General features: G+C 37.4%; 1 protein-coding gene across 1 annotated transcript; it reads right to left on the bottom strand.

Moving 5' to 3' along the window:
- Positions 1-7,406: 7,406 nt before the first annotated feature.
- LOC122317284 (ankyrin repeat-containing protein At5g02620-like) lies at positions 7,407-9,445 on the bottom strand. The gene is made up of 3 exons (XM_043134277.1): positions 9,314-9,445; positions 8,468-9,000; positions 7,407-8,265 (listed from the first exon to the last, which is right to left on the bottom strand). Exons 1-3 carry the CDS (start codon positions 9,429-9,431, stop codon positions 7,651-7,653), a joined length of 1,266 nt encoding a protein of 421 aa, XP_042990211.1. The 5' UTR covers positions 9,432-9,445; the 3' UTR covers positions 7,407-7,650.
- Between the last annotated feature and the right edge of the window lie 7,741 nt (positions 9,446-17,186).

Raw genomic sequence — 17,186 nt, 5'->3', positions numbered from 1 at the left:
TCCCGAGGCACCAAAGGGATAAGTGTAATGCCTAAGATTACGTTATCCCTCTTATGGCGAAGTGCAGGCCAGTTCTCGACTACCCAACAACTTACCTTCCTTGTGAGTGTCAATAGGTGGGAGCGAGTCTAGTCCTAAACTGCTCAAACAACTTACTTCCTCGTGAGGATCAATAGGTAGGACCAGTCCCGTGGTGACCTAATCTCCCCATGGAGTAGAGTAGGTCCAAACTCTTGGCCACTCTAACAACTTACCCCGATCTTTGCCACAATGAAATGTGGGATCAATGCCACCCTGACCCTCACTTAACTTCCTTGTGATGTTAACAGGAGGTAGCAGGTCCAGTCCCAAATAGCCCGAACAACCTACCTCCCCCAAGGAGGAGAGTGGGTCCAGCCTCTCCGCTACCTGAACAACTTATCACGTAGTCATCACGGTGAAATGTGGACTGGTTTCTCAACTGTCCAACAGATTACCTCCTCGAGGAGACCAAAGCAGAGGGCTTAGCCTAAGGCATCCCTAACCCTTCCCCAGCAGAGTAAGGGTTTAGTCCTTCGACTGCCCGACACTGCTTTAGAACGCCATCTCTTGCAATGGAACGCCAAAGACCTTCGCTGCACTTTAGCAAGAAAAATCAAGTTTGCGAATTTCAGAGATTGTTTATACTAACTGGTTTGACTTTTGCTGTATGAGAAAATATCTCCTACTTACCTTCCCATTGAGGACCAATGAGTCGGTTCAGCCTAAAGATGGCTTGACCTGCCTCATAGTGAAGTACAAGTTCAGTCTCTCGACTGCCCAATGTTGCTCGAGGCGAGTCCAGTCTTAACGTGCTGCTTAGCCCCCTTGCCATGCGCAAGGGTCAACAAGGCGAGTCCAGCCTAAACGCGCTACTCAACCTCCTCTGAAGACCTAGGGCTAGCCCAGTCTTATGAATTGCTTGACCTCCGTCACTCTAAAGAAGTAGGAAAGGTAAAGGATTTCCTGATCTCCCAAGCAAGAAAGGTCAAGGACCGCCCGACCTCCTAGACTACCCGACTACTCAGCTTGTCGCTAGTCCCGTAACAAGTTAACAGGTGGGAAAGTCAAGGACCGTTTGACCTCCCATGTGCCCGAATGGGCAGGCAAATGTTGCATGCCAGCCCAACCACATTCGTACACATGCTCTATGTGGTTGAGACCACCTCCTGCGTAACTCTAACCATGTGTTAAACTTCCCAACTACGTGACAACTTTCCCTTTGGGGAGACTAAAGAGGATGGGTTAGCCCAAGGCTTCCCAGCCTCCCTCCCCATGGAATGGGGGCCTGGTCTTTCCACGACAAGGCTCAAATCCCTAAGAGTTCCACCAGATCGAGGTAACTCGACTACGTAAAGAGGGCAAATTCTGTTTATGAATTGCTTGTAGTACAGATGACACCAGCCCTCACCCAATATGCTCCCCCAAAGCACTCAAAATGTATAAACAAACTATGAACAAATGGAAGCGAAGGAGATGAACTCAAAAGGGGCCGACGAGAAGATCGGGGAGTCAAGTATCGTGTCTCCACGGACTTGCCTCAACCCTTATCTCGATGGACTAGTCCAACTAGGAGATTGAGACCCCATTAGACTCATTAGGCCGACCAGTGAAAAAGCAAAGGAAGAAACAAGTTAATGAGCACAACAAGACAATGAAGAAGAATGCACGTTTATTTACGATTGAAATCTTTACAGAAAGAAAAGGAAATTTATTACATTGTTACAAAGAACTTTGCAATGAAGGAAAGCAAATTTATACATCAGAAAAAGGAAAATGTTCAGCTGGCAAGTTTGGAGTTGGCAGGGTTGTTTGAGACTATGCACGGGATTAGCTCATTCCCTATCGAAGCACCTCGCTTTAGGGTAGTCAGATCAGGAAGGAGATCTCATAGTTCAATGACCTCAGATTACTTCGGGGGTCCAAGAGCATGTGATCCCTAATCCTCTCCAAGCCCTCCAGATAGTCGTAATTCTAGGCGTAGTCACGAATCAAACAGACATGAGACAACTCTTGGCGTAGTTAGGGAAAGGTGGCTTTGGCACTGTTGAGGCGAGAATGCAGGTCCCGAATGGTCACCTTATGAGAAACTATCGCCCGACCACCTCGGTCTTCTTGAAATCCAAAGCCTTCACTCTCTTGGACCGCTCCTTGAGAGAGTCTTGATTCTCTTGGAGAGATTCCATGGCACCCTCGAACTTCCACTCGATCCACTTATAGGATCAAGCATTGGAGTCGTGCTGCTCGTTTCCTGCACCACCTCAACTTGAAGCTTTTTCAGCTCCTCTTGCTAGTGATCGAAGAACTTCTGAAGGTTGTCCCTCTCCTTTTCGAGAGGACATCTTCCGGGTGGGCCTTCACCGAAGCCCAAAAAAGTTCGATAAGGTTGACTTCTTTGGGAGTCGTTGTGGGCCTAGTACTTTTGTTGTCCTTCATGACCCCCCAGATGGCTTGAACAGAGTATCCGTGCCGGTTGGCCTGCCTGACGTGGAACTACCACCCCTTGCCGGACACGAAGAAGAAGCACTGGCTCCATCCCTTCACCCTATTGTATTGCAACTCTAGATGAGCCAGTGTGTGGATAGAGTGGAAACTGCAGGTGCACCAAATCCTATCGCCACAACAAATAATATTTCTTGTAGTGCATATAACCAGAGAAAAATTATCTTATAGATAACAAATCCGATTAATGCTAGTTGGTGTTGTCAACTGGCTGCTATGGTCATCCTGTGATAGCAAAAAGAGATGAAAGTTGGCAAATGTTTAGAATGTAAAAGCCAGAACAGAGTTACCTTGGTTGTGCATGGGGGAGTTAAATGAGATTATTGCTCAAGTTAAGAAGGTTGGAGCAGCTAAAACACCATATAGTCAGATGGAAATATTTAGAGAGGCAATTGAAGACAGTGGACTAAGTGAATTGGGTTACAAAGGATCCAAATTCACAACGTGTAACAACAGGGAAGGAAAGGAGTTCACTAAAGAAAGATTGGACACAACATTGGGGAATAATGAATGGCACTCCTTATTTTTAAGTATTGCGGTGAATACTCTGGGTGCAGAAAATTCTAACCGTAGTCCGCTCTTTATAATCTGTAACAATCAAGAAAGAGAAACCAAGCCTCAAAAGAAGGTTTTCATATATGAGGTTTCTGGGAAAAAGGGGATGACTGTCAAGATGTGATTAAGAATGCATAGGGTACCTCATTCCATCAAAACGGTAAAAGGGAGATTGTAAAGGTAGGATTGATTAGATGCAAAAGAAGCTGGGTTAATTGGAGCAAATCTGTCAATGAAAATTAAAGAAGATCAATGCGTCAGAAGAGAGAGGATTAAAGAATTGCAAAACTCTAATTCAGGAGACTCAAATAGGATTATCAAATACCTTCAAAATGAAGTAGAAGCTTTGCTTGAGGAAGGGGATATTAAATGGTGCCAAAGAGCTAAACAAAGGTGGCAGAAAGATCGAGATCGAAAAACTAAATACTTTTATATGTGTGCAAGTCAAAGAAAGCAAGCAAATGCTATTAGTAAGATTACAAATGATGAAGGTCAAGTTGTAACAAGACAAGAGATTAATGGGCAGTTTCAAAGTTTCTTTAAAGATCTTTTCACCACATCTTAGCCCACTGGAATTACATAAACATAAGTGCTTTCTTCCCTTTATAATGTTATTGTGACTAATGAAATGAATTAAACATTGATGATAAACTTTTCAGTAAAGGAGGTTGAAAATGTTATATTTGAGATGAATCCATTGAGTTCACCAGGTCCAAATAGGTTTCCAGTAGCTTTCTTTTAGAAGCATTGGAGTGTAGTGGGGAAAGACATCACCGCAGGAATTCTAGAAATTCTTAACTAAAGAAGAGGATTAGAAAGACTAAACGAGACATTTATTGTTCTGATTCCTAAGAGAAAAGACCCAAGAGTATATGATTATTTGCCCATGAGTTTATGCAATGTCCTTTACAAAATAATTACCAAAGTGTTGGCCAACAGATTGAAGCTTATCCTTCTAGAATTTATCTCTCTCACTCAAAGTGCATTTGTGCAAGGAAGATTAATATCTGATAATGTTATAGTTAACTATGAAGCCATGTACACAATGAAGCATTGAATGAGAAGTAGGAACAAGTTACATGGCCCTTAAACTGGACATGAGTAAAGCCTATAATAGAGTTGAATGGCCTTTCTTGGAAGTTTTCATGATTAAAATGGGATTCAATAGTAGATGGACAGACCTGATTATGAATTGTGTGATAACTGTCTCTTACTCTATTTTCATCAATGGAGTCCCACAAAGAGGTTCAAACCTCTCGAGTTATAAGATAGGGATCCACCATCCCCCTACCTATTCATCCTATGTTCGGAAGTCCTTGGCTTCTAAATCATGCAGAGGAAAAAGGCTATATCACAAGAATTCCCCTAGCTCAAGATTCTTTATTATTAATATCTCTTTTTTGCAGATGATAACCTTCTCTTTTGTAAGGCCAATTCATTGGAGTGGAGCAAACTTTATAGCCTCATTGACTTATATGAGAAAGCATCAGGTTAAAGGATAAACCTGGACAAAACCTCCATCTTTTTTAGTAGCAACACCAAAGAAAAAGTTAAAGAAATCATGCTGGCCATAACAGGGATTAAATCCTCTGTCTCAGAGGAAAAATATCTAGGTCTTCCAACCTTTGTAGGTAGACCTTTATCTAAGGCATTCGACTCTATTTTAGACAAGATTAGAAGCAGAATGAGTAACTGGAAGGTGAAGTTATTATCCCAAGCAGGAAAGGAAGTTCTATTAAAGCCCGTTATTCAAGCTATTCCTACATACAACATGGGGCTATTCAAAATACTAATAACTCTTTTGAAGGAAATAAACATGATCATGCAATAATTTTGGTGGGGGCACAAGGAAAACAGATCCAAGATTCACTTGATCAATTGGCAGCAACTGGGAAAAGCAAAACATGAAGTTGGAAAGGGCTTTAGAGAATTTGAAAATTTTAACTTAGCTCTACTTGCTAAGCAAGTTTGGAGACTCATTCAAAACCCAAGCTCCTTGGCAGTAAAGGTTCTAAAGGCAAAATATTTCCCCCAGGCATATTTATTTAACTGAAGTTTGCAACAAAGCGTCCTATATATGGAGAAGTATTTTGGAAGCTAGAGAACTCCTGGAAGAATGATTGATGTGGAAAATGGGCAATGGGAACTGAGTGAAGATTTGGAAAGACAAATGGCTCTCAAGACCAATTATTTTTATATTTCCAAACTCTACAATAGGGTTATAAGATGAAACAAAGGTTAAAGATTTGATTGATATTGGCACAAACCAATGGAACATCTCTTTGCTAAATGAAATGTTCTCTGAATATGAGATTGAAGACATTAGAAGAATCCTTATCAGCCCATGCAATTGTTCAGATAAACTAGCTTGGAGGTATACTGGAGATGGTAAGTTATCTGTAGAGAGTGCTTACCACTTACAATGTGCTATAGTGGAGAGACAAAAGGGGCAGACATCGAGCAATATTAATCACTCTGTGATTTGGAAAAATGTTTGGAAGCTTAGAGTGGCCAATGTTGTTAAAGTCTTTCTTTGGAGAGCTTGTCATGAGGACCTCTTAAAGTCTTTCTTAATGCATGTGCCACATCTGCCCAGATAACATAAAGACAGTGGCACATGCTATTTGGAGTTGCAGATCAACACAGGATGTATGGGGGCAATGTTCCAAAAGAATAAAAAAAATGTGCCATTGTTGATACGCCTTTCAAGGAAGTTCTTTCCTTTTTCTCCTTAAACTTGAATGTTGATGAAATTGAAGAATTTGCTATCACTACTCATCAGATTTGGAAGAGAAGAAATAGATTTGTATTTGAAGAAAAATTTTATCCCCTAGCTCTTTGGTGAACCACTAAAAATAGGCCTTAAGTGATTGCGGGAGCATGGAGCAGAAAGCTACAAAAGATACAGCAACTACCTCCACAACAGATCAGCAATGGATTGCAGCTCCTTGCAACACCTATAAGATTAATTGGGATGCTGCAGATGATAAAATTCATTATAAAATAGGGAATGGAGTGATAGTGAGGAGTTGGGATGGAAGAGTTATAGCAACAGTACTAAGATCAACTCGAGATCTTTACCCTGATGCACTTTTGGCTGAATCCATTGCAGCATTATTAAAAGCTTCCATCTTGTGCACTGACTTGGAGCTGAGACATGTTATATTTGAAGGGGATGCTTTGACAGTGGTAAATGCTATAGAAAGCTTTGAGGAGCAGTGTTGAAATGATTGTTAAAGACATCAAGATTAAGGGAGACAGAGAGGCAAGAGAACTTATATACTGCCTTAATTAGAAGGGTAGCCGCTTATGAGAGAAACCAGATTTTCTCTTCTCTTCCTAATGCTAGTACTCGGCTCCCTGCCTCCCAAATTCTACCACCAACCAAGAAAGATTACAATGTACCAGGTAATTTCATCAGCGTGTTGTAGGGTATTGTTTTTTATTAATTTCTTGATAAAAGGACAGTGTTTGAGAGTGTTGGTGGCACATTGTTGTTACACAAAGGACAAATTAATTTAAATCGAACTATCTACACTATTAAATAAAAGGGCTATTCATTGTCTATCACATTTTTTCTCTTCTGTAAATCAAGATCCATAGTTATTCTTCGTGTTAATTTGTTCTTTTAATTATCTCCAATATAGAAAGGCTGTCGTATTGTTTTTATACCATATTAATTATCATTACACATAAAAGAAAAAATCTATACAACCTCCTACAATTCACACAATCTCTACACACTACACTTTTTTTAATTTTTATTATTTTTTTCTTTTATCAAATATTTAATATATAAATAATGAATAGAAGAATTGAATTAATTTAAGAAGAATAAATTCAAAAAATATTAAAAATTTGAAAAAAAAAAAAAGTATGGAGGTTGGAAAGTTGTACAGCATTTCTCTTCATAAAATAAGGCATTTAATATACAAGATAAAAGAAAATATATATTAGTTGTCATGTCATGAGTCTTATCTCTCGGTGTTTCTAACTATTTTATATTTTAGTCCTTTGATAGCATAAAAAACACAATGTGATCAGTTTGATGTAATTCCGTTGACACCCCTTTGTTTTCTACGATGCCTGTGTGATCAGTTAATTGGCGACTTACTTGCATATGATGAGAGAAAATTAGAAACAAAAGTGGTAAGATGTATTGAATTCCATTAATGAGTCCCCTAAGATCTGTAGCCACGACTAATGTACTTTATATAGTTGTTAACCAATAATTAGTACCTAATAAACGTAATTTCAATACATAAAATAATATCACAGGATAAAAAATATATATATGAATAACTTTTGACCATAAATAATATCAAGATTGCATAAATAAGACATAAATATTCCAACAGTTCCCAACCCTTATATGTCAAGGAAGGAAGATGACGTTACATACCATTTCGAAAACATAAAAATAGTTATTGGTACATCGATCCATAGTGGCAGTCTCACAGGATGAACAAGTGGTATCCCATTGTATGACAAGATACCATGCCATTAAACATTTATTAGAATTTATGTAACTATTTTTAATAGCATGAAATTTTGTAATAAAATATGCGTGCCATATCATTTCGATGCCCACCATACAAGTCTAATGAAGGCGAAGAGAGGGCCAATAAAAAAGATTAAACCAAATCCGAAGGCCAAAGAAGCAATTTTCGGAGAGTAATGAGCCAAGACTCCATAGGAGCCTGTAGAATAAGCTACCACCAATGCATAAACAGCCGATGGAACGAGTTGCCCGGAGTAAGTTAGGAATCCTGAGAATGCATCGGGGGCTTCGCCTTTCCTTCCAAAAGCCAAGAAATGGAGAAACATTGAGGCAGCTGACAAAACAAATGAGATGGAATTCGCTATTGCAAATGCGCCGAAAGCCAAATTCTGACCAGAAGTTGCACCATCCTGTTTGTAAGGCATGGTGAAAATAGCTGCAAAGGTGACAGTGGCAACGAAGGTTGCAACAAGTAAGTTGACATTAGCCTTCTCCTTAATAAAAGAACCATCTGCCCCTTGTTCTGTTTTTCCATTAATAGATGAGTCATTTTCTTCTTGCTTTGATGTTTTTCTACTCTCGATTTGTGGTTCGCTGGTCCCAGTAGTTTGTACTTTGATAGTTCTTCCGGGAAATGCAGCTTGCAAACTTGGTAGAAAGCCAAGGCCCTCTAATGAAAAGATGACGTCCTGTAAGTTTTTGAAACAGGCATTGATTAGTAATAGTCTGTTTTCTAAAGACAAAAAATTCTCATCTTACTATCCAAACCTATCCAAGTTGCTATTCATTTAAGTACGGAATATTAATGGAAATTACTGATCACACGTTAATTATTTATAAACACTACACGGCTTTGTTAAATGAATTTATAGTAGGATATATGGGTCATACCTCACTAGACGGTACCGTCATAATTCTTGGTTTAAGAATTTCCAAGCAACTTAGTCCTTCCTTGTTAATAGCCCCTCTGTCCACTCTTCTATCCGATGCCAGTCCAGCTAGTGTCCAGAATCGTGCATTGACAGCAGCCAGATGCAACAGCGTGTTGCCCCTGTTATCTCGCTTGTTTATGAGATCATCAGGCGCATTCGAAAATAGATACAAGAGCATCGGTAAGCTTTTCCCACTTTCCGCAGCCACATGGAGGGGCGTACGGCCTCTATTGTCCAATAGTTCGTACGTACTAGGAAACTTTGAAACCACCTTCTTCACTATCTTGAGGTGGCCTCGCTCGGCTGCAATGTGAAGAGCAGACATTCCTTCCTTGTCCTTTTTGTGAAATTCCGAAGAACCTGCATATTGTAATAACAGTTCCATGACTTGCTCTCTGCCGTAGTATGCAGCATAGTGCAGAGGAGTCCACCCAAAAGCATCGGCTTCCGAGGCTAAATTTGGTTTTTTTTGTATCACCTCCAACAGAAAATCTACAAGAGAACAAAAGGAAATGTTAACAAATGAAGAGAGATAATAAGGCCTCCTTCTCAAGAAAATTCTTCACAGCCTCCGCCTGATATTCTTCATTGGCAAATCTCAACTGAATGTGTCCTCAAAAAATCAGATCAGATTTTCAAGTGCTATTCTCATACAATGAGTAGCCTATTACTTAAAAGATCAAATAGTTGGATTTTACTGAATTTATGTCCTTTATGGAACAACATCGTGCCACCAGCTCTCAAACCCAGGACCGGAAACTTGAGAAATAAGAAACAATAACCTACTACAATCTGATGAAATTACCTGCTACATTGTAATCTTTCATGGTTATTGGTAGAATTCGGGAGGCAGGGGGCGAACTGCTAGCATCAGGAAGAGAGAATGAAATCCAGTTTCTAAGCCAGGCCGCCAACCTTCTCATAAAGGCAGTACGTAAGTTCTCTTTCCTCTCTGGGATAGCGAGGGGATCGAGAAAAAAACAACAGAAACATGAATTTAGCAATAATAATACTTTATACTACAGACAAGAGACAGATTAAGATGATGGATTTGTAACATATCAAAATATTTTCTCACCGTACTTAATAAGATAGGATCTCTTGTTTTCTTTCTATCTGAATACAACCAACTATTATGAACGTTCAAAATAAATCCGCCATTCTGGAGTGCTTTGATTTCCTTGAGCAATTTATTAATGCTTATGGGATGCTCATTCCATAACTAAAAGAAGTAATAATGTTACGTTAGATTAACCATTAAGCTTTGAGATTGAGATGCGATAATGTGTAAGGATAGAGTTTCCTAACATAGTTTCGCTGTCTAAGTTTATTATATGATGCCTCGTAAATCTGCTAAAATTTAAGCTTGGTAAATAAATATATTCAATCTTCCCATATTATTGTAAGTCATGACTGAAGATTTGAATTCGTGCCATGTAAATGATCATGTGCTCGGTCACAGAAGATCAGGGATCAAATGGGAGTGTATTTAATCTGAAGGCTTGGTGGTAGATTGTCAGAGAATTGGTAATTGACATGTTCCCCTTGAAGTTATATATGATCCTTTAGCTTGGTAAACCGATAAGTTCTACAAATGAACTAAATTTTTCTACATTGTTATATACGGTATACTCTAGCTAGGAAATCCAGTTGTTAAATATTGTGATTATTTTTTCTTCCTCTAACTTCCTTTCACAAAGCACAACTAGTACTTAAAAAGTATGAAATGAATCATGAGTCCCAAACGAGGCCTTATTATTTATTTATTTATTTATTTTGCTTATGTTGCTAAGTTATGGTGACACTCTAGTTGAGTTACTGGCTTGGTTTTGCTTTCTCTCCCAGGGTATAAGGGGAGGAAATTTATGGTTGAGTCTATGTACGTGGTATTCTAATCATGAACCTTAGGTATAAATTTCTTCGAGCAGGTCAAGTTTGTGTCTACCACGTTTTCACAGTGACTAATATGTTTAGTAATAACTGCTTATGCTTCCTCCAATTCCAGATATACAAGTTCTAATTAGAAGATGCAAGTACTGCATGTGGTAAAACCTCAAATTGCTTCTGCATGCAGCTCATGATAATCAGATACTTTGGTTTGTTTCTCAATTGGCTAATAATTAGGTTCCTAATTGGATCCTGTATCACTACAACAGAAATGGTTTTTTGTGGCCAATTTCTTTTGTGTCAACATAATGTTGGATGCAAAAGGCTGATTTTGTACATTTTCGTCATTTCATGAGATCAACTCTAATTAATTTCAATGTTCCTTCTCATTTTCCTCCTTTCTTTTTTTTTTTTTTTTCATCGGGCAAAAGTAGATTGGTTTAAGCAGTTAAACATGCATTGCAATCATCAACAAATTCATATGAACATATAATTGAAATAAAGAACATTGGTTTCTGCACTTACTCCCAAGAAGATTGGGGCATCAGAGGTTAATGATTACTAGCTTATTATCCTTGTGAATGGGGTCTATAAGATCATTTCCAAAATACTTGCAAATCAATTAGGAGGAGTTTTGGGTCACATCCTTACGAAACCCCAAAATGCATTTGTACGCAGAAGACAGATTCTGAATTCAATTCTTATTTCCAATGAATGCATTAATAGTAGATTGAAATCAGGAATTGTGAGCTTCTTGTGCAAGTTGGATATGGAGAAGGCTTATGATCATGTCAACTTTGATTTTTTATTGTATTTGCTGGGAAGATGTGGTTTTAGGGAGAGGTGGCGCATATGGATTAGGGGGTGCAAACCGACGGCGAGTTTTCAGTTTTGGTGAATGTCTATCTAGTTTGTGGAATAATGGAACCGAACCATCTAGTCTAGTTTGGCTCGGGCAGGTTTTCCAGTTTAAACTTTATCCCTAGTGTTTGGGTTGACAGTGAACTTATCCAAATCAGAATTGGTTCCAGTTGGCAACGTTCATAATATCCAGTTATTGGCTAACACCCTTGGCTTTAGGATCTCTTCTTTCTCTATGAATTACCTTGGGCTTCCTTTGGGGGCCAACTCCAGAGCTACAACTATTTGGGATGCAGTAATTGAGAAGCACTATTTTCAATCTACCTACCTTTTTTTCTTTTTTTTCTTTTTTTCCAATTCCCACGAGTGTGGCGGCACATACTGAGAAACTGAATCGTGACTTCTTTTGGTTAAGTGGGAAAAGATATGCTCCCTAATCTATTCTGGTGGCTTGGGAGTTAGAAACTTGAGGGTGTTCAACCACGCTTTACTTGGAAAATGGTTACGGCACTATAATATGGAACCCAAAACTTTATGGAAGTTGGTGATCGATTATAGATATGGTGGCTTATGGGAGGATGATGCTCTAAGGAGGTAAGCAAGGTTTATGGCGTGGGTCTATGGAAGTGTATTAGACAAGTGTGGGGAGTCTTTGCTTGTCATACTAGAATTGTGATGGGGGATGGCACAATAACAAAATTCTAACATGACATATGGTGTGGAGATAGAGCTCTTAAGGACTTATTCCCTACAGTGTTCATACTTGCATGTGAGAAAGAAGTTTTAGTGGCAGAGCTCATGGAGAGGGATAGTGATTTACTTTAGTGGAACATGAGCTTCACTAGGGCAATCTAAAATTAGTAAGTCATCAACTTTGAACATTTCTTCCAGGTCATATACTCCATAAGATTCCGCATTCAAAGAGTTGATACTTTGTGGTAAACAATTACTATAAATGTACATTTTCAGGTCGCTCTTTCTATAATGCCCTCAGATAACCATAGAAAATCACTTTCCATGGAAAAAGAATTTGGAGAAAGAAGGCCCCTCCCAAGATGGCATTTTTTGCCTAGACAATGTCTTTGGGGAAGATTTTGACAATGGATAACTTACGGAAATGGGAGGTGGTAGTGGTAGTGGTAGAATGGTGTTGCATGTGTAAACAAAGTGGAGAGATTGTGGATCGACCATCTTCTACTACATTGTGAGATTAGTAAAGCATTATGGGTAGAGCTAACATGGGTTATGCATGCTATAGTGGTCGAGCTTTTGGCATGTTGGGTGAACCTTGTTGACATCCCACAAATTTTAGCCGTGTGAAAGATGATTCTCATATGTCTTCTATGGTGCATTTGGAAGGAATGAAATGATAGGACATTCGAAGACAGGGAATGTTCATTGGAGGAGATTATTAGTTGTTAGAATCCTTTTTCTTTGGGCCAAAGATGTAGATTCAATGACCTCAATTTTCATGATTTTCTTATTTCTATATCTTTCTTCTAAATAGGTGTTTTCTCTTGTTTCCCTTATGTATTTGGACTATGCCTATTCATATTAATACAATTTAACCAATTACTTTATTAAAAAAAAAGTAGTTTTGACCAAGATAGGGAGAGGATCAGTGAACTTACTTGCCCCCATTCGAATGATGGCTACGTGCAACACATTCATGTGGTTCCTTCCTCCACAGTTTATTGATTCTGGAACAACATCTAAGATGTACTTAGCAGTATGGTAATTGTTTCTTTCTACAGCAAGAAAGAGTGCGGATTCTCCAACCTCATTCACCATCTTAGCTAGTCCTTGGTTGTGCTGAATTAGTAACTCCACAACCGAGTGTTGATCATTTCTCACAGCAACATGCAATGCCGTATCCTTGTCTATGTTCACTGTCTCCAAAATACTTGAACTTGAACGATCTATTAGGATTTTTGTGATGCCCCAACACCCTATACTTGCTGCAACATGTAGTGGAGTGTCACCTTTCTTATTTTTCTTATTAATAAGAAATTCGTTCAAGTTTATGAGTATTTTAGCAAAGTCTTCCCGTTTGAATTTTGTTGCAACATGTAGAATGGAGTCCTCGTTGTCTGTTATTGGCTTGAGAATATCCTCAGGACTTTGTAGGTTGGACATGATCTGGTTAAAGAATGTGGTGTCATTTTTAGCTGTAGCTTTATAGATCATTGTTGGATCCATCTCCTTGAGTTGCAAAACTATATCAAATAAACTAATATTGCTGATGATGAAGCTAATTCAGCGGGCTTTCTCAGATCCTACGTAAAAGCCTTCCTTACAAATAAGCAATATAAGAATTAGATTTAGGAAGTACACTTAGGCATATACCAATAGTAAATGAATTCTATAGTCATATGGTGTACAAACTCTAAGCATCTTTTGTAACACACGTCCTTGTGGTAGGACTTTAAGAAGCAGTTTCAGAACATGACACTAGAATTACTAAACTTTTTAAGACTTTTCATTTTCTCCCCAAAATATAAAAGACTATAATTAAAAATTGAAACTTGCTTTGTAAATTTAAAAGAGAGTTTACAATGGAATTCACTAAATTAAATTAGAAAATTCATTATACAAAATATGATTTCATAAGTTACGTATAACATGCATAGGTTTCCTTTTCTTTTACATAAGAACATTAAACACAAAACTTGCATAAAACTACCATTGACTTAAACTTCCTTCACTTAGACCAATTCAATTATCTAATTAACCTTCTTCAACTATTTACTTGCATGTTTCCTCATAATATTCTTAATTGTGCAAATTTAAACCTCTAAGTATTCATAACTTCCATTTCATTTCAATTGTTCAAACCATCATTTAATCTTTGAAACATAGCCATTTGCATAAATCTTAAACCTAAGCTATGGACCTAAAGATCCAACTTCATTTCTAACTAATGATCTCACCATCTTTGAGTCCTAACTCCACCTCACCTTAGTTTCATTTTCTTAAATTCCAAGACCATGACTTAGAACCCATTAAGGTCATACCTCTCCAATACTTAGCATTCAACTTCATGGCTTATCACAGCATTTGCATTCATTCAAATCGACTACAAAATGCCCAATACCCTTCCTCCATAAATACAACATACCAAATCTATCCAATGCATACAACCAACCCAAAGAACTCATACTCAATTCATCTATCTTTCAAGTTTATGTCCATCACACAACCATATAGTCCCACAAACTTCACACATACACACAGCAAGCCATAGCCTAGGACCAACTTGAGGTCACCTTTCAACTTCTTTCATCGACCTTCATGGCCTTATAGTTTAAAGTGAATCCCTATGCTTCACTTCAAAGTCCCAAGGCACCAATCCTATCATTTCCATCAATCTCTTTCAAACCACTATTCAATCCTTTAAGCATAGACAATTTCATTTAATCTTAAGCCTATCTATGAGCCTAAAAGCCCAACTTCATTTCTAACTCATTCCATACTTCACTTTTAACATTGAAAGCATCACTCAACAAGCCTTACAAATTAATCCCACTTCACCATGAGATATAAACTACAATTACAATAGCCTTCCTTCATACATACATAAACCAATCCAATACCAACTCAAGTTCTCATTTACTTCCTCACATATAAACATATAACACAATCCAAACCACATATACATACACAACTAACCAAAAACACACATTGACATGGTTTCCCAAGTTTTGTCCATACACAATATATTCACTATACATAAAATCGTTCCACCATAAAAGTTCAACTAATTACACCCTATCTTAGTCCATATGCCAAATCATCTGAAACTAACTAAATTAAGCAAGGATAGAAGGACTCACTAATGAAAGTTGCTATTCAACATTTAGAAAACCAATACAGCCATCATACTTTTCAAACTTTACTACAATTCCATCATTTAAAATCTCAACACTTCAAGACAATCCATCTCAATTCAAACTTCATCCATTTATATCCTGTTGAACCCAAGGTTTCAAGTTTCATGTGATTATAAATCTACACATGGATTTTGATGATAACAAATGAATTCAAAGAATAAAGGAGTTTCAAGCTCAAGTTATCTACACAATGGAGTCAAGCACATCAAAGAACCAAGCATGAGCAAGAAGGAAACAAGTTCACATTAAAGTCATAGAGTAATGTTGTAAATCTCTTAAAATTCGAAATTAGGATTAATGCTCAAAATTAATATTTTATCATAAAGCATTAAAATATATTTTTCACATGTGCATGAATATTTTTGAAAATTAAATTTGAAAATTGTGAAAGATGATTGATTGTCATCTTTTACATGTGCATGCCTTGATTAAAGGGTTGAATTTTGAAAATATTAAAGATGATTGATTGTCATCTTTTACATGTGCATGCCTTGATTAAAGGGTTGAACTTTGAAAATATTAAAGATGATTGATTGTCATCTTTCACATGTGCATGTTTTATTTGAATATTTTCAAAAGTGATTGATACTTTTTTAGACTTATACAAAAGGTAGATGGTTTTATTTGAAAATTTTGAAAAGTAAAGTGTGCTCCTTTTGTCATATAAAAAAAGTAAAAGATTAGGTTTGAATTTTTTGAAAAGGAAAGTGTGCTCTTTTTGTCATATGCAAAAAGTAAAATATTAGGTTTGAATTTTTTGAAAAGGAAAGTATACTCCTTTTGTCATATGCCAAAAGTAAAATATTAGGTTTGATTTTTTTGAAAAAGTGAATGATGTTATCTTTGACAATTGAAAAAAAAAACCTTCTATTTGATTTTTTTGAAAAAGTGAATGATGTTGTTTTTAACATGTGAATTTTTTTTAATTTGAATATGAAGTCTCATATGCCTATAAATAGATTATTTGAGAGCTTCACATTTATAACACCAAGAGCATACAACATTCATTCAAAACTTTTATTCTCTCTTCTCTAAGCATTGGGCCTTAATCCTTATTCATTTTGAGGGATATAGTTTGCGCTGTATTGTTCTTATTTCACTCATTGATGAGTGTTTTCTGATAACCTACCCACTATCAGCTCTTGTATCAGAAAAATGGTGTGTATAACCCTTGTACGTGTAGAAAGTATTCTACACAGGGAATAGTTGAATCACCACGTGTAAGGTGATTGCAAGTGTAGAGGGTGTTCTACACGGATCCTTTGTAGCGGTGTTGTTCAAAGGTGTAATAGGTTTCTATCTCCACCTGAAGGAGGTTGAATAGTAAATTTGGGAATCCTCAAGGGGTAGCTTGAGGAGAGGACGTAGGCAGTGGGGACGAACCTCGTTAACATACTGAGTTTGCTTCTCTCTTACCCTTACTCTTTATATTTATTGTTATTTCATATTTTGTTTATATTTTGTATTATATATTTGATTTATAATTGTTATTTTTTTTAATACAACTCAATTCACCTCCCCTCTTATGTTAGTCATCTGGGCAACATATCCATCTCAATATAATTCAATTATGTAGCATAGTCCAAAATCAAGCGTAATCATGCAATTACAAACCATTTCCATGCTCAAACATCCAATAAGGGAAGCCAAAGATTAAATATTAATTTGTCCAATACATGAGCCAAGCAAAATTACACTTGTACTCTACCCATTTATCACTAAAGATTAACATACAATCCATTCAAAGCACTCACTCTGATTAGAAACTTCATCCATGCACAATATACACTATACATACAATTCTGTACAAATTTATACAACCAACACCAAGATACACATACTCCATCCATCAATCACTTGAGTCCAACGCAAATACATCACACAACCATTGTTCATGCATGACACACCCAACATGTTCAAATCACACAACATATTCAAATCTATCCAATCAACCCTTACGAACACTTTACACAAATCCATAAGCCTCTTGACAATACATACAAACATACATCTGCAATCCATAGTCCACTTAACTCTACA

The sequence above is a fragment of the Carya illinoinensis genome, chromosome 7 (assembly GCF_018687715.1).
Source record: "Carya illinoinensis cultivar Pawnee chromosome 7, C.illinoinensisPawnee_v1, whole genome shotgun sequence".
In the NCBI taxonomy this organism is placed as follows: Eukaryota; Viridiplantae; Streptophyta; class Magnoliopsida; order Fagales; family Juglandaceae; genus Carya; species Carya illinoinensis.
This window is presented reverse-complemented; position numbering and strand designations above follow the sequence as displayed.